This window comes from Solanum verrucosum, unplaced genomic scaffold (genome assembly GCF_900185275.1).
Source record: "Solanum verrucosum unplaced genomic scaffold, falcon-dt-bn FXZP01000244.1, whole genome shotgun sequence".
Lineage (NCBI taxonomy): Eukaryota > Viridiplantae > Streptophyta > Magnoliopsida > Solanales > Solanaceae > Solanum > Solanum verrucosum.
Genome location: NW_026019999.1, coordinates 68,978 through 91,731, shown reverse-complemented (window position 1 = coordinate 91,731; position 22,754 = coordinate 68,978). Strand labels below are relative to the sequence as shown.

The window sequence follows — 22,754 nt, the reverse complement described above, 5'->3', positions numbered from 1 at the left end:
GTGGAGGACATTCTGGTTATTCAGGTTCCTTTCATCAGCCTACGTTTCGTAAGGGTTGTTTTGAGTGTGGTGTATGGGACACTTTGTGAGAGATTGCCTTAGGACCAGACGTGATGGCTTGCATCAGGGTTCTCAGGCTTTGACTTCCAGGGCTGCACAACCTCCAACTAGGGGAGGTGTACAGAGTGGCAGAGGTGGTTCTCATTCAGGTAGAGGTGGTTCTTCTTCTGGTCGAGGTGGTGGTCGTGGAGGTTCACAATATGAGGGTGGTCGTTCTCACTGTTATGCTTTTCTGGGTAGGCCAGAGGCTGAGGCTGAGGCTTCAGATGCTGTTATCACAGGTATTATTTCGGTTTGTCATCGACCAGCTACTGTATTATTTGATCCAGGTTCTACTTATTCTTATGTGTCCACATATTTTGCTTCGAGTTTGGATATAGTATGTGAGTCTCATGATTTGCCCGTACATGTTTCTACTCCTGTCGGGGACTCTGTAGTGGTAGATCGGGTGTATCGATTATGTATAGTTACCTTGATGGGATATGACACTCATGCAGATTTAAAGGTCTTAGATATGGTAGACCTTGTGTGCATTGTGAGGTGTTCACAGATCATCGTAGTCTCCAGTATATATTCAATCATAGAGATCTTAAGTTGAGGCAGCGGAGATGGTTGGAGTTGCTCAAAGACTACGACATGACTATTCTTTATCATCCAGGCAAGGCAAATGTGGTAGCAGATGCCTTGAGTCGGAAGGCGGTAAGTATGCGTAGTCTAGCCATGTTACAGGTTGGCGAGCGTCCTTTAGCTAGGGATGTCCAATCCTTGGCCAATAGCTTTGTGAGGCTTGATATTTCAGAATCTGGTAAGGTTTTGGCTTATATGGAGGCTAGGTCATCCTTGTTGGAGCAGATTCGGACTCGACAGTTTAATGATGTTGATTTATGTAAGATTCGAGACAAGGTGTCAAAAAGAGAAGCAAAAGATGCAATTCTTGATAGTGAGGGAGTTTTGAGGATAAAAGGTCGTATTTGTGTTCCTCGAACAGGTGATTTAACTAGACTGATCATGGAGGAGGCCCATTGTTCGAGGTACTCTATTCATTCGGGGGCTACTAAGATGTATCGTTACTTGAAGCAGCATTATTGGTGGTGTCGTATGAATAGGGACATAGTAGATTCTATATCTCGGTGTTTGAATTGTCAGCAAGTGAAGTATGAACACCAAAAGCCTGGAGGTGTGACTCAGAGGATGCCCATACCTGAGTGGAAGTGGGAGCGTATTGCTATGGACTTTGTGTTAGGGTTGCCACGTACATTGGGTAAGTTTGATGCCATATGGGTTATCGTGGATCGATTGACTAAGTCTGCACACTTCGTACCAGTTCAAACTACCTATAATTCAGAGAAGCTAGCCAAGATCTATATTCGAGAAATAGTTCGCTTGCATGGGGTTCCTATTTCTATTATATCAGATCGTGGCACACAATTTACATCTCATTTATGGCGGTCTATGCAGAAGGAGTTGGGCACTCGGGTGGATCTCAGTACAACCTTTCACCCTCAGACTTCATGGTCAGTCTGAACGGACTATTCAGGTTCTTGAGAACATGTTGCGGGCGTGTGTGATCGACTTTGGTGGTCATTGGGATCAATTTTTGCCTTTAGCGGAGTTTGCTTACAATAATAGTTACCATTCGAGCATTGAGATGACACTATTTGAGGCTTTGTATGGTAGGAGATGTCGATCTCCAATTGGTTGGTTTGATGCATTTGAGGTTAGACCGTGGGGTACAGATCTACTGAGGGAGTCGTTGGACAAGGTTAAGTTGATCCAAGATAGACTTCTCATGGCTCAGAGTAGGCAAAAGAGTTATGCAGATCGGAAGGTTCGTGATTTGCAGTACATGGTGGGAGAGCGGGTTCTATTGAAGGTTTCACCCATGAAGGGTGTGATGAGATTTGGAAAAAAGGGCAAGTTGAGCCCAAGATATATTGGCCCTTTCGAGATTGTGGAGCGTATTGGTGAGGTGGCGTATTAGTTGGCTTTGCCACCTAGTTTGTCGGATGTTCATCCTGTATTTCATATTTCGATGTTGAAAAAGTATAATCAGGGTGGTGCTCATGTGATTCAATGGGATTTAGTGTTACTTGATCAGAATTTGACTTTTGAGGAGGAGTCGATAACCATTTTGGATAGGCAAATTCGAAAGTTGAGGTCGAAAGAGATTGCTTCAGTAAAGGTTCAATGGAAGCATCGTCTAGTGGAGGAGGCTACATGGGAGACCGAGTCAGACATGAGAATTAGATATCCTCAGCTTTTTGAGTGTTCAGGTGCGTTCTATTCTTTTACCGTTCGAGGACGAACATTTGTTTAAGTGGTAGGTGATGTAACGACCCGCTAGGTCGTTTTGAAAACTAGGACTATTTTGACTCTTTTCGGAAAATTTAAAGGAGTATTTTAAACTATTCGATAACTATGAGTATCTAGTTGATGAATTTTTATTAAATGAGTATTATAGTTGAATAGTTAGTGGGTCACATCCATAATAAATAGTTACCACTTGGCCATGTATTTAATTAAGTTAAAGGGATTAAACGGGTATTGTATCATAACTGGGAAAAAAAATATAAGCGAGCACTGGCGGCGTGGGCAGAAGATTACTCGTGAATCGTGCATTTCAGGTGAAACTTTCAAATTTTATAATAAAGATATATTATGTTTTTCTTAAGATTTAGTGGGATAGTATGGTGCAAAAGTGGTAGGGATAGATGTTAGTTAATTGGATTATAGTGGTAGGAGAAAATTTTGTTTGTCTTCTTCGTGTTTAAGACCTATTGTTCATTGCTAATTTTAGTAGTATAATTGATGTAATTAATGAGGTTCAGGGAAAACATTTGGGGGTCATATTGAGGTGCATTAATGGAGGGAGAAACCCTTTTGATTTTGAGGGTCGCCACTGGTTTTGTGACCAGTGGTTGAATTCAATTGTTATTAATTATTTGTCTTATGGTAAATCTAGTTTTAATATAGTGAGATAGGTAATAAATTATTAGATGTATATTATATGATTAGCATTGAACTTGAGATACTTGGAGGGATTGAGGCTTAACACTAGGTTTGAAATTTAGCAAATATGATTCTTGGCATATTATAATTTAATAGCATTATTAGTAATTTATATTAATTATAAACTAAATGAGGATGGCGTGATAAGAATTAATGGGTCAAAGTCTGTGATGGTTAAATATTTGTATTATATTGTTAACAATTAGATTGGTATTAGGAAATAAAAGATGGTTCCAAATTGGAAAATTTAAATGCTGCAACGTTGTGCCTTTTCTGGAATTATTAGGATAGAGGGAAAATCTTTAGGTAATAATTAGGATCCTTGTTAATGACTATATTGGAAGGAAACCAGAATGTTTAGATGTTAGGTGTACTATATTATATCAATATTAGTAGATTAAGATATTTGGAGAGATTAAGACTTAACCCTATGCTTGAGATTTAAGAAAATGATTGTAAATTTAGATGAGTATTTGGGGATATAGATAAACATATAGCAATATGGGTGTCTACCGACTCATTCACTTACAAAATATTGCATAATTGGTAGATTGGGAACGTTCGGAAGCTTTGCGAAAAGGGAAGGACAAATCTTGAGGGTTCGTGGCACGTGTTCGGCATTCAAGGTATGTTAAGACTTTTAGACTTCATTGGACGACGTTTTCCTAATTTAAAGATTAAAATAAAAATGGAATAGACAATGGGTAAGGGAGAAAGATGGGGGTCTCGTACCAATGATGTGACGGGCATTGGTACGAGTACCGGTGTTATAAAGGGAAAGTCTATTACTATAGAATGCGGATTTTAATCCGAGAATGCCAAAGCATATGGGCGTTAGCTGATATATTATTGTCTGATTATTTGTGTGATTGTGTTCTTATTTGAACCCGTATACTTGTGATGGTTGAGGTGGTTATGTATTACGTTGATACTTGATTGATTTAGATGCATTACCATTCCTTTATTTGAGATTATATTGTGCACATGCATTGACATGAGATTGAGTATAAGTTGGGCACGTGGAGATCGTCCGTGCTGGGATGGTGAGATGCTAAGATTTTATTTTGGGCACGTGTAGATCGTCCGTGCGGAAATTGTTTGATTTTATGATAGTGCGTTGAGATTATCCGCACAGACACGTGGAGATCATCCGTGTCGGTATATGGACCTCGCGAGTCCCCCATGGGTCATGAACTCTCAATGTTTTTCCAAGGAGTATCATATATATACGGTTGAGAGAGTACTTGATATTCTGAGGCATATCATTCCATGGTGTCATATTGCATTGCATCTCATGTCATCCTTCATTTATGATGATTATGTGTTTTATTGGTGGTTGGAAAGTACTTGTTATTTGATTTCCTATATTTGATGAAACTTGCCTCGTAATTATAATATAGACGTGTATAAATAAATAACATATATTTCCTTATATGAACTCCAGTCACTACTTCTTCGTTGTCGGTCTATGAGATATATTGGGTACACGTGGTTTCGTACTCATACTACACTTGTTGCACTCTTTTGTGGTGCAGATTCGATTCCGAGTACGAGCACATCTCGTGGAGCTTTTTGAGTCCGAGCTTGGAATATCTTGGAGTTGTGGTGAGCTGCTTGGCTGTTTCGTGGCCCACACCTCCTTCTACCTTTTATCTATCCTGTTATTTTAGTATTCAGACAGAATATCCCTTATGTTTGGACTTGTCATTTAGTTTCAGACTTGCATCATATTTAGAGGCTCTTGTACTCATGACACAAATTTCTTGGGTAGTATTTTAGCTTTCCGCGGTTCGTATTTATAAGGAACTTAGTGTTGGAATTTTTACTCATTGTTTACCCTTTTACCTCATTAGTTAATCATAATTGGTAAATATGTTGGGTTGGCTTACCTATTGGTTGGGAACATAGGTGCCATCACGACTTGTGAATTTGGGTCGTGACAAATTTGGTATCAGAGCTCTAGGTTCACTGGTCTCACGAGTACAAGAGCAATGTCTAGTAGAGTCTTGCGGATCGGTATGATGACGTCCATACCTATCTTCGAGAGGCTATAGGACATTTATGAAAATTTCTATTCTTTCATTCATTATCGTGCACACTTTACCTTGTTGAAATTCTAATCTTTATATCTCATTCTCTCAGATGGTTAGGACTCGTACATCTGCAAGTGGTGATCATGAACCTATTCCTGCGCCTGCTTCTGGGAGCACTATTCGAGGTAGAGGCAGGGGACTAGGTCGAGGTCGAGGTCAGGGTAGGGGTCGTATTGCAGCATCTGTGGAAGGACAAGTACCAATAGCTACCCAGGGCCGTGATAGGACAATACCTCATGATGCAGATGTTATTTATGGGGATGTGCAGAATCGTGTCGATGGGGATGGACTAGCTCAGGCTCCACCCAATATTATTGCTACCCCAGTGCTTCAAGATACCTTGACTCGTATGTTAGGACTTCTAGAGGGGATGGCTCAGGCGGGAACTTTGCCTGTCACCTCTGATGCTTTGGAGACTCGTGTTGGTGGTCAGACTCCAGATCCGATGGTTGCTCCAGATTCTCAGACTCCCAGGACTCAGCCAGCTGCTGCTGTAGCTCCCCATTTAGATAGTACAAAATTTCCAGGTATTGCATCACACTTGGCGAACAGGCCTTCCATGACCATTGATGAACAAAAGATGTTTGGGAGGTTCAGACTAATGAATCCTCCGACTTATACTGGTGACTTAACTGAGGATGCATATGAATTTATTGTTAGTTGTCATGAGAGGTTGCATAATCTTGGATTAGTGGAGTCTCATGGAGTTGACTACACAGCGTTTCAGATGACTGGCTCAGCCAAGCAGTGGTGGAGGGATTATATTAGTAGTAGGCCAACTGGATCCCCTCCACTATCATGGACTCAGTTTACTCAGGTATTTCTAGCCAAGTTTGTTCCACGCAGTAAGAGGGAGCGTAAGAGGGCAGAGTTCGAGGGTTTACAACAAGATGGTATGTCGGTCACAGAGTATGAGGGTAAATTCCATGCCTTGGCTAGGCATGCTTCGATGATACTTCCCACAGAGGCTGAGAGAGTGAGAAGGTTTGTTAAGGGGCTGATTATTCCGATTCGTCTGGGAGTTTCTCAGGTTGCTATTTCTGGTGTGCCGTTCCAGAAGGTAGTAGATGCTGCTAAGGAGTTGGAGATGATTCGACGTGAGGGATTTGAGCAGCGTGAAGGCAAGAGGACTCGTCATTCAGGTGATTATGGTGGGGCTCTGCCTAGGAGTCGAGGTTACTTAGGGAGAGGTTATCACTCTCAGTCTAGCAGATCCATTCATGCTGCTATACCAGCGTCTGAGGCTGGTTACGCTGGGCATAGTTCTTCGAGTTGGGTGCATACTTCACAGGGTTCATCTTCTAGACCTGTAGGCTGTGGAGGACATTCTGGTTATTCAGGTTCCTTTCATCAGCCTACGTTTCGTAAGGGTTGTTTTGAGTGTGGTGTATGGGACACTTTGTGAGAGATTGCCCTAGGACCAGACGTGATGGCTTGCATCAGGGTTCTCAGGCTTTGACTTCCAGGGCTGCACAACCTCCAACTAGGGGAGGTGTACAGAGTGGCAGAGGTGGTTCTCATTCAGGTAGAGGTGGTTCTTCTTCTGGTCGAGGTGGTGGTCGTGGAGGTTCACAATATGAGGGTGGTCGTTCTCACTGTTATGCTTTTCTGGGTAGGCCAGAGGCTGAGGCTGAGGCTTCAGATGCTGTTATCACAGGTATTATTTCGGTTTGTCATCGACCAGCTACTGTATTATTTGATCCAGGTTCTACTTATTCTTATGTGTCCACATATTTTGCTTCGAGTTTGGATATAGTATGTGAGTCTCATGATTTGCCCGTACATGTTTCTACTCCTGTCGGGGACTCTGTAGTGGTAGATCGGGTGTATCGATTATGTATAGTTACCTTGATGGGATATGACACTCATGCAGATTTAAAGGTCTTAGATATGGTAGACCTTGTGTGCATTGTGAGGTGTTCACAGATCATCGTAGTCTCCAGTATATATTCAATCATAGAGATCTTAAGTTGAGGCAGCGGAGATGGTTGGAGTTGCTCAAAGACTACGACATGACTATTCTTTATCATCCAGGCAAGGCAAATGTGGTAGCAGATGCCTTGAGTCGGAAGGCGGTAAGTATGCGTAGTCTAGCCATGTTACAGGTTGGCGAGCGTCCTTTAGCTAGGGATGTCCAATCCTTGGCCAATAGCTTTGTGAGGCTTGATATTTCAGAATCTGGTAAGGTTTTGGCTTATATGGAGGCTAGGTCATCCTTGTTGGAGCAGATTCGGACTCGACAGTTTAATGATGTTGATTTATGTAAGATTCGAGACAAGGTGTCAAAAAGAGAAGCAAAAGATGCAATTCTTGATAGTGAGGGAGTTTTGAGGATAAAAGGTCGTATTTGTGTTCCTCGAACAGGTGATTTAACTAGACTGATCATGGAGGAGGCCCATTGTTCGAGGTACTCTATTCATTCGGGGGCTACTAAGATGTATCGTTACTTGAAGCAGCATTATTGGTGGTGTCGTATGAATAGGGACATAGTAGATTCTATATCTCGGTGTTTGAATTGTCAGCAAGTGAAGTATGAACACCAAAAGCCTGGAGGTGTGACTCAGAGGATGCCCATACCTGAGTGGAAGTGGGAGCGTATTGCTATGGACTTTGTGGTAGGGTTGCCACGTACATTGGGTAAGTTTGATGCCATATGGGTTATCGTGGATCGATTGACTAAGTCTGCACACTTCGTACCAGTTCAAACTACCTATAATTCAGAGAAGCTAGCCAAGATCTATATTCGAGAAATAGTTCGCTTGCATGGGGTTCCTATTTCTATTATATCAGATCGTGGCACACAATTTACATCTCATTTATGGCGGTCTATGCAGAAGGAGTTGGGCACTCGGGTGGATCTCAGTACAACCTTTCACCCTCAGACTGATGGTCAGTCTGAACGGACTATTCAGGTTCTTGAGAACATGTTGCGGGCGTGTGTGATCGACTTTGGTGGTCATTGGGATCAATTTTTGCCTTTAGCGGAGTTTGCTTACAATAATAGTTACCATTCGAGCATTGAGATGGCACCATTTGAGGCTTTGTATGGTAGGAGATGTCGATCTCCAATTGGTTGGTTTGATGCATTTGAGGTTAGACCGTGGGGTACAGATCTACTGAGGGAGTCCTTGGACAAGGTTAAGTTGATCCAAGATAGACTTCTCATGGCTCAGAGTAGGCAAAAGAGTTATGCAGATCGGAAGGTTCGTGATTTGCAGTACATGGTGGGAGAGCGGGTTCTATTGAAGGTTTCACCCATGAAGGGTGTGATGAGATTTGGAAAAAAGGGCAAGTTGAGCCCAAGATATATTGGCCCTTTCGAGATTGTGGAGCGTATTGGTGAGGTGGCGTATTAGTTGGCTTTGCCACCTAGTTTGTCGGATGTTCATCCTGTATTTCATATTTCGATGTTGAAAAAGTATAATCAGGGTGGTGCTCATGTGATTCAATGGGATTTAGTGTTACTTGATCAGAATTTGACTTTTGAGGAGGAGCCGATAACCATTTTGGATAGGCAAATTCGAAAGTTGAGATCGAAAGAGATTGCTTCAGTAAAGGTTCAATGGAAGCATCGTCTAGTGGAGGAGGCTACATGGGAGACCGAGTCAGACATGAGAATTAGATATCCTCAGCTTTTTGAGTGTTCAGGTGCGTTCTATTCTTTTACCGTTCGAGGACGAACGTTTGTTTAAGTGGTAGGTGATGTAACGACCCGTTAGGTCGTTTTGAAAACTAGGACTATTTTGACTCTTTTCGGAAAATTTAAAGGAGTATTTTAAACTATTCGATAACTATGAGTATCTAGTTGATGAATTTTTATTAAATGAGTATTATAGTTGAATAGTTAGTGGGTCACATCCATAATTAATAGTTACCACTTGGCCATGTATTGAATTAAGTTAGAGGGATTAAACGGGTATTGTATCATAACTGGGAAAAAAAATATATAAGTGAGCACTGGCGGCGTGGGCAGAAGATTACTCGTGAATCGTGCATTTCAGGTGAAACTTTCAAATTTTATAATAAAGATATATTATGTTTTTCTTAAGATTTAGTGGGATAGTATGGTGCAAAAGTGGTAGGGATAGATGTTAGTTAATTGGATAATAGTGGTAGGAGAAAATTTTGTTTGTCTTCTTCGTGTTTAGGACCTATTGTTCATTGCTAATTTTAGTAGTATAATTGATGTAATTAATGAGGTTCAGGGAAAACATTTGGGGGTCATATTGAGGTGCATTAATGGAGGGAGAAACCCTTTTGATTTTGAGGGTCGCCACTGGTTTTGTGACCAGTGGTTGAATTCAATTGTTATTAATTATTTGTCTTATGGTAAATCTAGTTTTAATATAGTGAGATAGGTAATAAATTATTAGATGTGTATTATATGATTAGCATTGAACTTGAGATACTTGGAGGGATTGAGGCTTAACACTAGGTTTGAAATTTAGCAAATATGATTCTTGGCATATTATAATTTAATAGCATTATTAGTAATTTATATTAATTATAAACTAAATGAGGATGGCGTGATAAGAATTAATGGGTCAAAGTCTGTGATGGTTAAATATTTGTATTATATTGTTAACAATTAGATTGGTATTAGGAAATAAAAGATGGTTCCAAATTGGAAAATTTAAATGCTGCAACGTTGTGCCTTTTCTGGAATTATTAGGATAGAGGGAAAATCTTTAGGTAATAATTAGGATCCTTGTTAATGACTATATTGGAAGGAAACCAGAATGTTTAGATGTTAGGTGTACTATATTATATCAATATTAGTAGATTAAGATATTTGGAGAGATTAAGACTTAACCCTATGCTTGAGATTTAAGAAAATGATTGTAAATTTAGATGAGTATTTGGGGATATAGATAAACATATAGCAATATGAGTGTCTACCGACTCATTCACTTACAAAATATTGCATAATTGGTAGATTGGGAACGTTCGGAAGCTTTGCGAAAAGGGAAGGACAAATCTTGAGGGTTCGTGGCACGTGTTCGGCATTCAAGGTATGTTAAGACTTTTAGACTTCATTGGACGACGTTTTCCTAATTTAAAGATTAAAATAAAAATGGAATAGACAATGGGTAAGGGAGAAAGATGGGGGTCTCGTACCAATGATGTGACGGGCATTGGTACGAGTACCGGTGTTATAAAGGGAAAGTCTATTACTATAGAATGCGGATTTTAATCCGAGAATGCCAAAGCATATGGGCGTTAGCTGATATATTATTGTCTGATTATTTGTGTGATTGTGTTCTTATTTGAACCCGTATACTTGTGATGGTTGAGGTGGTTATGTATTACGTTGATACTTGATTGATTTAGATGCATTACCATTCCTTTATTTGAGATTATATTGTGCACATGCATTGACATGAGATTGAGTATAAGTTGGGCACGTGGAGATCGTCCGTGCTGGGATGGTGAGATGCTAAGATTTTATTTTGGGCACGTGTAGATCGTCCGTGCGGAAATTGTTTGATTTTATGATAGTGCGTTGAGATTATCCGCACAGACACGTGGAGATCATCTGTGTCGGTATATGGACCTCGCGAGTCCCCCATGGGTCATGAACTCTCAATGTTTTTCCGAGGAGTATCATATATATACGGTTGAGAGAGTACTTGATATTCTGAGGCATATCATTCCATGGTGTCATATTGCATTGCATCTCATGTCATCCTTCATTTATGATGATTATGTGTTTTATTGGTGGTTGGAAAGTACTTGTTATTTGATTTCCTCTTAATGCTCTTGTTACTCTTGTGACTTAGCCACACTTCACTGCTCTTATCTAAAAGTTGGGGTCTCTCACTTGTACCACTCATATTTATTGTTGCTAATCACCTTAATTCCTCACCTACTCTATCTCAAGTCTACCCGATCAAATCTCAAGGCTAACATCATCACCCTCATGTTACCATTTTTTGGATCATGACACTCATTCAAATTCAAGCTTAATGTTCATTACTAAACCCGAATATCAATACTATTGCTCGCCTACTATGCTATACCTCATTACTTGATCAGTTCTATAACCTTCTGAACATCATGACCCTCTCAAACAAATCATAAGCCTAGCTTAGATCTATTACTTTATGAATACTTTGTGCTTCTATTAAACACATATATTTAGCCTCCTCTAACACGATGGCACATCGACATTAATTCTATTTTGGTTAAAAATATATATGCTCTATCTCATCTTGACTAGAAACTCTTACTCTACCTTCTATCATGAGATCTTCACAACTCATCCCTTCTTAGTCTACCCATTAGGGAAAACTCCTCAACAATAACTTGCTGCGTCCATAACTATAATAACATAATCTGCCCCATCACTATCCCCCTTTCATAGATCTCTATACCTCTGCATACTTTTATCTAACTCTGGGCACTTTCACTACTATTTCTCATGATCTTGTAACTCATGTTACCTCTTCGGGTGGAGATCTTACCCAAGCTCTAAACATACTTCTTAAAAAGGATCTCAGCTGAAATAAGGCTTAAGGAAAAGAGTATAACTCGCTTTTAGCTCAAATGCAGGAATCATATGAATATAAAGACATTACTCTGAAACTCAACACTTAACTCACTCATGGGCTTCTCTCAAGCCCCTCTAGAGTCTCATGACTTCCTCAATACTTTTGTTAAGAATAACTCATCCATAAGGATCTTGGGCTTCACTTTTCAACCACCTCTAGTATAACGGGTAGTCGAATGAATCTGAGAACGCAAGAGTTAGAATAATCCTACATGGCATAACTCTATTGCACGATTAAGAGTACGAAAGAAGGAAAACTTTTAAAAATGTATGTAGTCCCTCATTTATAGAAGTGGGGCCCTTACACCAATAAATAAAACCTCACTGACACGGCTTCATAGACACCCTAGGACACTTGAAACATGGCTCTGATACCAAGTTTTTCACAACCCGAGACTACACCCTGGACGTGGTTGGCACTCGAGAACCGTTGTTGGTCCCCAAGCGAACCCTCATTCTGGCTGACTACAAAGGAAAAACTAACTCAAGCATACAAAGCTTAAAAACTGAATAAAATTCATGAAACTTACAAATCTTTAACTCAAATGAATAACTCTGAATAAAAATAGAATATTCAACTAGCCAACAATAGGCAACTCAAGTCTTTAATACATTTAATAAGATAAATGATGCAGACTTCTCAAACTCTACTATCTATCTATGAAGCCTCTAACTGACAATGATGGAAGTTGGGACAGGACCCACGACATCCTAACAACTGATATAACTAAAAAGTAAATGAAATCCTCCGGAAGCAAGGAGGCTCACCATAGCTAACTCGAACTCCATGTGGTATCAACGAAGCTCATGTTGATGATCCTGAATCTGCATCATATAAGGATACAGGCTAAATAGCTCAGTACATGGAATTTACGAGCATATAAGGGGAATTCTAAAGCATAACATAAGCTTGAAACTTGATAAAAAGGGAAACATACTTACTTCTCAACTAACTCAACTCAGAGAAACATGGTTCAACTCAACTCAAGGAATACTCAAGGATACTTAAAACTACTCAAACTTACTCAACTCAGAAGTACTCAAGGATAAGATACTCAGCTTAGAAATAAGGTTATCAACTCAGTGAAACTCAACAACAATAAAGCACAAATCAACTCAAGATACTCAACTCGAAAGACTCAACTCATGATACTCAAGGATAAAGCAATAGTAAAAGATGCAATATATATGAAAATCTATAAAACTGTAGATAACAACTCAATGTATTGAAAAAATACAATAACAACTCAATTTGTATATATTATAATATAACTCTGAGGGAGTTTCTCTAATCGACAACCATGACTATGTGCCTAAGTGATGATACAATGTCTTGCCCACGCTGCCAGAACTGTCATATACTTTGTCGTCATATAGAACGTCTTAACTAAGTGGATCCACTATCTATACTAAAAAGCACTAAGGATTCATCTAAAACGTATGATCTTTTCTACCCATGATGGCTATATGGTTTAGGGATATTTGAGTTATTATGAACTCACGTCCCCATAACGGTACATAATACTACTCCCAAAATATACCCAGCTCATATGTTTCAAAAACAAAACTCGTTCTTTGGTTCGAGATAATTACTCAAAACTTAGCTTAAAAGCTCTCTTGGAAATCGGTGTTTCCTTTCTTGCTCAAATGTGAAAACATTTTTAACTCTTGGGCATACTTAGTTCCCGTATAATCTTTGAAGAAATGAACTTTACTCTTACTCTTTACTAAACTCAAAGCTTAAGTCTTAAAATAAAATTAAAACGTTTGTAAAAGACTTCTAAAAATATGGTTCACGCCGAATTATGGACGTGAACGACTCAATGCAAGGTTTTCAATAACCATAGATTGAATTCAATACTTGGAACTCAAGAACTTCAATGATCCTACTCATTTCGAGAATGCTCAACTCAGAGGGTTCATGTGGAATTATGAGCATGAACTACTCAACTCAAGAACTCAAAGATATATCTCATCTCAAGACTGTTCGACTTGTAGGGTTCATGCGAAATTATAGGCATGAACAATTCAACTCAAGGACTTTATGGGTAACATGTATTAGTCTCATGATTAGAAATATAATCTCAAAGGGGATTAGGAACTCAATACTCAAGACTTAGAACTTGTAGATACTACTCCTATCGAAGGTACTCAACTGATGGAGTTCATGCGGAATATATGCGCATGAACGACTCGTCTCAAGGGTCAAAATATAAATAAGGAACTCATGTATACAAGTCTTCTCATACTCAAATCGCAATGGATTCACAATTGAACTCAAAGTCTTCCTTGAACTCTACTCTTAACTCTCTCTTGAATGTGAATTATAAATTCAAGAGTTATGGTTCATGATAAGAAGAATCTCGGGATGATAAAGTAGACTCATGAATACATTCTTCTCATTCTCATACTCACTTGCTCGAGTCTTCAAACAAGTTATTAGAAATTGTAGAAGACTCCTCAAAAGACTCATAGGGACTTTCTAAAAAATGTTCGAAAGAAATCTCAAAACTTGAGTCTCAACTCTTCCTTGATTTTGACTTATGAATTCAAGGTTGTGATTTGTGATAGGAAAGATCATGTGATGTTTAGGAGTGTTTTTAGATAGTTAAACATGAGAAACAGTTGAAAAAACACTGTCTGGGAGCAAGTCCGCGACGTGGAGATGAATTAAAATGTTTGGTCGAAATAATTTTTGAAACAATGGAGTCCGCGACTTCTCTGTGATGCAGAGAGAAAATTTTCACATTGTAGGAACACGTCCGCGTAGCGGACCTGCTACCTGTTGCTTTTCTGATATTTTTCTTGATCGTTTTCTAATCCCAATTCACCTAAATTCATTTCTTTTTCTCAATTTCTCTTTAGATTCAGATACCCAATACATGTACCCAAGAATCTAATCAAACACAACTCTTAAATCGACTTGATTTCCTCAAGAACTCATCAATCTCATTTTAACTCAAAAACCAATGCCAATTTAAAGAACACAATTCAAGAACATCAAACCTTTATCTTTCTAGAACGAATTTAACGCTGAAATTAACATGATTGGCGTGTAGGTGAACAAACCCAACACTATGGAAGCTTACATATCTATTAGGGATAAAACCCATGGCGAAAATATGCAAGAGAACTCAAGAACTTTGATGAATGCCTTGATCCTTTCCTCTTTTCTCTTCTTTCCTCTTCTTTTCTCTTCTTTTCTCTTCTTGAACTCTCAACTAAAATCCTAGGCGTATATTAGGATTATAAAACTGAACCTAATGGGATTATAACCTTAAAAACTTACTAAAAATGAACTAAACCTGATTTGGTAAGGAAAAGACCAAAATGCCCCTTACTATTTTCGGGTAACTTTCCTTATTTGGACAGCCTGACTTCAAAAGGGCATTTCTCAATCATCCAAACTCAAAACTTAGCAAACTCGGTGGCGTTGGAAATATAATTCAAAGACCTTTAATTTTATATCTTATGGCCCACCTAACTTATCCTGTACTGAGAGTTATAGTCATTTGAAGTTGACCTAAAACTAATAACTTAAGCATAACTTGCAAAATTTCAGATTTTGCTATTTCCAATTTAGTTCATTTTGGAACTCAAGGTGCTACACCTAGTGAGCTTAACACTCAAGAAATTTAAATTCCTCGGTAAACTCCTACTCACAACGAATGATGGTTCGAGTCTTAGTTTGAATTTTTTATGGGGTGTTACATAGAGTAGGTGCCTACACGGCCCGATGGGTTAGGTCGTGACATTCAAGGACATTTACGTAATATTCAGCCATTTTCATACAGTTAAGAAAAGAAGTAAAGATTTGTTCTTTTATTCGTCACGATATTCTAAGGTCATTGGTGCAAGTCAAAATTTTTATGTGGTGTTTTTTGTATTGTTTATGTAGTTTTCTTGATTTTTTGGCCATTTAGAGGCATTTACTTAATATTAGACCATTTTCGGACAGTTATGAAAATAAGTAACGTTATGTTCTTTTATTCGTCACGATATTGTAAGGTAATTGGTGCAAGTCAAAAAATTTTGAGGTGTTTTTTGTATTGTTTATGTAGTTCTCTTGATTTTTCGGCCATTTTAGGGGATTTTACGAAATATTCGGCCATTTTAAACAGTTACGAAAAGAGATAAAGTTTTGTTCTTTTATTCGTCACGATATTCTAAGGTCATTAGTGCAAGTCAAAAAAAATTTGAGTTGTTTTTTGCATTTTTTATGTAGTTTTCTTGATTTTTCGGCCATTTAGAGGTATTTACGTAATATTCAGCCATTTTTGGACAGTTAAGAAAAGAAGTAAAGTTTTGTTATTTTATTCGTCACGATATTCTAAGATCATTGGTACAAGTCAAAAAAATTGACACGTTTTTTGTATTGTTTATGTAGTTTTCTTGATTTTTCGGCCATCTATGGGCATCAACGTAATATTCGGCCATTTTCGAACTGTTACGAAAGGAAGTAAAGTTTCATTCTTTTATTTGTCACGATATTCTAAGGTCATTGGTGCAAGTCAAAAAAAATTAGAGGCATTTTTTGTATTGTTTATGTTTTTTTTTCCGGCCATTTAGGGGCATTTACGTAATATTCGACCATTTTCAAACAATTGCTAAATGAAGTAGAATTTTGTTCTTTTATTCGTCACGAAATTCTAAGGTTATTGATGCATGTCAAAAAAAATTAGAGGCATTTTTTGTCTTGTTTATGTAGTATTTTTCACCATTTAGGGGAATTTACGTAATATTCGGTCATTTTCGGACAATTCCAAAAAGAGATAAAGTTTTGTTCTTTTATTCGTCACGATATTCTAAGGTCATTGGTGCAAGTCGAAATTTGTTTGATGCGCTTTTTGTATTGTTTAAGTAGTTTTCTTGATTTTTCTATCATTTAGGGTATTTACGTAATATTCGGCCATTTTCGGAGAGTTTTGAAAAGAAGTAAAGTTTGTTCTTTTATTCGTCACGATATTCTAAGGTAAATGATGCAAGTCAAAAAATTTCTGAGGCATTTTATGTTTTGTGTATGTAGTTTCTTCGGAAATTTAGGGGCATTTACGTAATATTTGACCATGTTTGGACAGTTACAAAAATTAATAAAGTTTTTTTTATTATTCATCGCGATATTCTAAGGTCATTGATGCATGTCAAAAAAATTTGAAACATTTTTGTATTGTTTATGTAATTGTTTTGGCCATTAAGGGGCATTTACGTAATATTCAGCCGTTTTCAGATAGTTACGAAAAGAAGTAAGGTTTTGTTCTTTTATTTGTCACGAATTCTAAGGTCATTGGTGCAAGTCAAAATTTTATTGAGGCCTTTTTTGTATTGGTTATGTAGTTTTCTTTATTTTCTTGCCATTTAGGGGAATTTACGTAATATTCTGCCATTTTTTGGATTGTTACAAAAGGGAATAAAGTTTTTTTATTATTCATCACGATATTCTAAGGTCATTGGTGCAAGTCGAAATTTTTTTGATGCGCTTTTTGTATTGTTTATGTAGTTTTCTTGATTTTTCGATCATTTAGGGTATTTACGTAATATTCGGCCATTTTCAGAGAGTTAAGAAAATAAGTAAAGTTTGTTCTTTTAGTTGTCACGATTTTCTAAGGTCATTGATGCACGTCAAAAAAAAATTGAGGCACCTTTTGTTTTGTTTATGTAGTTTATCGGCCATTTAGGGGCATTTACATAATATTCGGCCATTTTTCGGATAGTTATAAAAGGAAATAAAGTTTTGTTCTTTTATTTAACACGATTTTCTAAGGTCATTGGTGCTAGTCGAAATTTTTATTGAGGCATTTTTTGTATTGGTCAAGTAGTTTTCTTGACTTTCTTTTACCATTTAGGGGCATTTACGTAATATTCGGTCATTTTTCGGATAGTTACAAAAGGAAATAAATTTTTTTTCTTTCATTCATCAAGATATTCTAATGTCATTGGGTCAAGTCGAATTTTTTTTGAGGCGTTTCTCCTATTGTTTATGTAGTTTTCTTTACTTTCGACTATTTAGGGGGAGTTACGTAATATTCGGCCATTTTCAGACAGTTACGAAAAGAAATAATGTTTTGTTCTTTTATTCATCACTATATTCTAAGGTCATTGATGCAAGTCAAAAAAATGTTAAGGCGTTTTTTGTATTGTTTATGTAGTTATCTTTATTTTTTGGCCATTTTAGGGAATTTAAGTAATATTCGGCCATTTTCGGACAATATGAAAAGAAGTAAAGTTCTTTTCTTTTATTGGTCACGATATTCTAAGGTCACTGATGCAAGTCAAAAAATATTTTAGGCGTTTTTTGTATTGTTTATGTAGTTTTCTTGATTTTTTGGCCATTTAAAGGCATTTTACCTAATATTCGGTCATTTTCAGACAGTTACGAAAAGAAGTAAAGTTTTGTTGTTTTATTCGTCACGATATTCTAAGGTCATTGGTGCAAGTCAAAATTTTGTTGAGGCATTTTTTGTATCGTTTATGTAGTTTTCTTTATTTTTAGGCCATTTGGGGGCATCAACGTAATATTCGGTCATTTTTGGACAGTTACGAAAAGAAGTAACGTTTTGTTCTTTAATTCGTCACGATATTCTAAGGTAATTGGTGCAAGTTGAAATTTTTTAGAGGCGTTTGTTGTATTGTTTATGTAGTTTTTTTGGCCATTAGTGGCATTTACGTAATATTCAACCATTTTCGAACATTTGCGAAAAGAAGTAAAGTTTTGTTCTTTTATTCGTCATAAAATTCTAAGGTCATTGATGCAAGTCAAAAAAAAATTAGAGGCGTTTTTAGTATTTTTTATGTTGCTTTTCGGCCATTTAGGGCATTTACATAATATTCGACCATTTTCGGACAATTGCGAAAAGAAGTAAGGTTTTGTTCTTTTATTCGTCATGATATTCTAAGATAATTGGTGCAAGTTGAAATTTTTTTATGCGATTTTTGTATTGTTTATGTAGTTTTCTTGATTTTTCGGTCATTTAGGGTATTTATGTAATATTCAGTCATTTTCGGAGAGTTACGAAATGAATTAAAGTTTATTCTTTTATTCGTCACGATATTCTAAAGTCATTGATGCAAGTCGAAATTTTTATGAGGCTTTTTTTGTTTTTTTATGTAGTTTTTTCGGCCATTTAGAGGCATTTACGTAATATTCGGCCATTTTCGGACAGTTACAAAAAGTAGTAAAGTTTTCTTCTTTTATTTATCACGATATTCTAAGGTCATTGATGCATTTCAAAAATTTTGAGGCATTTTTTGTATTGTTTATGTAATTTTTTCGGCCATTTAGGGGAATTTCCGTAATATTCGGCCAGTTATGAAAAGAAGTAAAGTTTTGTTCTTTTATTTGTCACGATATTCTAAATTCATTGGTGCAAGTCAAACTTTTTTAGAGGCGTTTGTTGTATTGTTTATATAATTTTTCGACCATTTAGGGGCATTTACGTAATATTCGACCATTTTCGGACAATTGCGAAAAGAAGTAAAGTTTTGTTCTATTATTCGTCACAAAATTCAAAGGTCATTGAAGCAACTCAAAAAAATTTAGAGGCATTTTTGTATTGTTTACGTAGTTTTTTTGGCCATTTAGGGCATTTACGTAATATTCGACCATGTACGAACAATTGCGAAAAAAAGTAAAGTTTTGTTCTCTTTATTCGTCACGATATTGCAAGTACATTGGTGCAAGTCAAAACATTTTTGATACATTTTTTTGTATTGTTTAAGTAGTTTTCTTGATTTTTCAGTCATTTAGGGTTTTTACTTATTATTCGGAAATTTTCGTAGAGTTACGAAAAGAAATAAAGCTTGTTCTTTTATTCATCACGATATTCTAATGTCATTGACGCAAGTCAAAAAAATTTTGAGGCATTTTTTGTTTTGTTTTGGTAGTTTTTTTCGGCCATTTTCGGACAGTTATAAAAAGTAGTAAAGTTTTGTTCTTTTATTCGTCACGATATTCTAAGGTCATTGATGCATTTCAATTTTTTTTGAGGTGTTTTATCTATTGTTATGTAATTTTTTCGGTCATTTAGGGGCATTTACGTAATATTCTGCCATTTTTGGACAATTATGAAAAGAAGTAAAGTTTTGTTCTTTTATTCGTCACGAATTCTAAGGTCATTGGTGCAAGTCGAAATATTTTGAGGAGTTTTTTGTATTGGTTACACAGTTTTCCTGATTTTTTTACCATTTAGAGGCATTTACGTAATATTTGGCCATTTTTCGAATAGTTACGAAAAGAAATAAAGTTTTTTTCTTTTATTCATCAGGATATTCTAAAGTCATTGGTGCAAGTTGAATTTTTTTTGAGGCATTTTATGTATTGCTTATGTAGTTTTCTTGTTTTTAGGCAATTTAGGGGAATTTACATAATATTCGGCCAATTTCGGATAGTTAACAAAAGAAGTAAAGTTTTGTTCTTTTATTCGTCATGATATTCTAAGGTCATCGGTACAAGTCAAAAAAAATTTGAAGTATTTTTTTATTGTTTATGGAGTTTTCTTTATTTTTCGGCCATTTAGGAGAATTTACGTAATATTCGGTCATTTTCGAACAGTAACGAAAAGAAGTAAACTTTTGTTCTTTTATTCTTCACAATATTCCAAGGTCATTGGTGCAAGTCGAAATTTTTTTGAAGCGTTTTTTGTATTGCTTATGTTGTTTACTTGATTTTTCGGTCATTTAGGGTATTTACGTAATATTCGGCAATTTTCGGAGAGTTACGAAAAGAAGTAAAGTTTTTTCTTTTATTCATCACGATATTCTAAGGTTATTGATGCATTTCAAAAAAATTTGAGGCATTGTTTGTATTGTTTATGTAATATTTTGGGCCATTTATGGGCATTTCCGTAATATTCGGCCAGTTTCGGACAGTTACGAAGAGAAGTAAAGTTTTGTTCTTTTATTTGTCACGATATTCTAAGGTAATTGGTGCAAGTTGAAATTTTTTAAAGGTGTTTGTTGTATTGTTTATGTAGGTTTTTCGGCCATTTAGGGGCATTTAGGTAATATTCGACCATTATCGAACAATTGCGAAAAGAAGTAAAGTTTTGTTCTTTTATTTGTCACAAAATTCTAAGGTCATTGATGCAAGTAAAAAAAATTTAGAAGCGTTTTTTGTATTGTTTATGTAGTTTTTCGGCCATTTAGGGCATTTACATAATATTCTACCATTTTCGGACAATTGCGAAAAGAAGTAAAGTTTTATTATTTAATTCATCATGATATTCTAAGGTCATTGGTGAAAGTTGAATTTTTTTAATGCGATTTTTGTATTGTTTATGTAGTTTTCTTGATTTTTCGGTCATTTAGAGTATTTACGTAATATTCGGTTATTTTCGGAGAGTTAGAAAAAGAATTAAAGTTTGTTCTTTTATTTGTCACGATATTCTACGGTCATTGATGCAAGTCAAAAAAAATTTGAGGCATTTTTTGTTTTCTAATGTAGTTTTTTCGGCCATTTAGTGGCATTTACGTAATATTCAGCCATTTTCAGACAATTACAAAAAGTAGTAAAGTTTTTTCTTTTATTCGTCACGATATTCTAAGGTCATTGATGCATTTCAAAAAAATTGGAGGCATTTTTTGTATTGTTTATGTAATTTTTTCGGCCATTTAGGGGCATTTCTGTAATATTCGGCCAGTTTCGGTCAGTTACAAAGAGAAGTAAAGTTTTGTTCTTTTATTTGTCACAATATTCTGAGGTCATTGGTGAAAGTCAAAATTTTTAGAGGCGTTTGTTTTATTGTTTATGTAGTTTTTTTGGCCATTTAGGGGCAATTACGTAATATTCGACCATTTTCGGACAATTGTGAAAAGAAGTAAAGTTTTGTTCTTTTTTTCGTCAAGAAATTCAAGGTCATTGATGCAAGTCAAAAAAAATTAGAGGCGTTTTTGTTTTGTTTGTGTAGTTTTTTTGGTCCTTTAGGGGATTTACGTAATATTCTACCATTTTCGGACAGTTAAAAAAGTAGTAAAGTTTTGTTCTTTGGAGCAAATGCCTGGGTATGCAAAATTTATGAAAGATTTGGTAACCAAGAAGAGGGCCATCAGTTCTGAGAATCATGAGAGGTTGTAACATTGCAGTGCTATTGCTACGAGGTCACTTGTGCAAAATAAAGAGAATATTGGAGCTTTCACTATTCCTTATACCATTGGGTTATTGCATTTTGTGAAGGTGTTATGTCATTTAGGTGCTAGCATTATTCTGATGCCATTGTCTATCTACAAGAAGTTGGGTTTAGGGGATTCAAAATCGACTGTGATGCGACTACTCATGGCCGATAGAACTGTGAAGAAGCCCATTGGTGTTCTCCAAGATGTCTTCCTGAAAATGGAGTCGTTCATTTTGTGATACTTGATTATGAGGTTGATTTTGAGGTTCCCATCATCCTAGGGAGACCATTCCTTGCTACTGAGTGCGCCTTGGTTGATATGGAGAGATGGTAGATGAAGTATTGATTGAATAATGAAGAGGTAAATTTCAACATCTATAGGTCTATGAAGAAGGAAAGTGATCTTATATCAGTATCAGTGGTGAATCATATTGTGGAGCAAGGTTCTGATGTGTCTATTGAAGAAAGGTTGGGTGTTGATGCACTGACAGTGGTCATGATGAATTTTGAGGGTGATGGTATTGAAGATTATGATGAATTAGTTGTTGCACTTGATATATTCGAATTCCGTTCCAAACCAAAGAAATTGGAGTTAGATATGAAGAATGGCGACTCTCCAACCGAAAAACCGTCTATGGAAGAAGCTCCAAAATTGGATCTTAAGGTTCTACCATCACATTTGAGGTATGTGTTCTTGGGAAGAGATGGCACTTTACGGTAATTATTGCGGCGGATTTGAGTGAGGTACAAGTTGAGGCATTGGTTTTTGTGTTGAAGAGATTCAAGCGGGCTATCGAATGGACTATTACAGACATTATTGGGATTCCTCCTGACATTTGTTCTCATAAAATCGAACTCATGCCGGACAACAAGCCTAGTATCGAGCACCAAAGGAGACTAAATCCGCCTATGCAAGAGGTAGTGAAAAAGGAAATC

General features: G+C 36.7%; 1 protein-coding gene and 2 pseudogenes across 1 annotated transcript; all 3 read left to right on the top strand.

Moving 5' to 3' along the window:
• Positions 1 to 1,849: 1,849 nt before the first annotated feature.
• On the top strand, positions 1,850 to 4,645 carry LOC125819389 (uncharacterized; annotated as a pseudogene).
• Positions 4,646 to 5,211: 566 nt separating this feature from the next.
• LOC125819388 (uncharacterized) lies at positions 5,212 to 6,033 on the top strand (the record flags this gene model as incomplete). The annotated part of the gene is made up of 1 exon (XM_049498826.1): positions 5,212 to 6,033. A coding segment is annotated over exon 1 (822 nt), but the record flags the coding sequence as incomplete, so codon positions are not given.
• Positions 6,034 to 8,326: 2,293 nt separating this feature from the next.
• On the top strand, positions 8,327 to 22,057 carry LOC125819387 (uncharacterized; annotated as a pseudogene).
• The last annotated feature ends 697 nt before the right edge of the window (positions 22,058 to 22,754 follow it).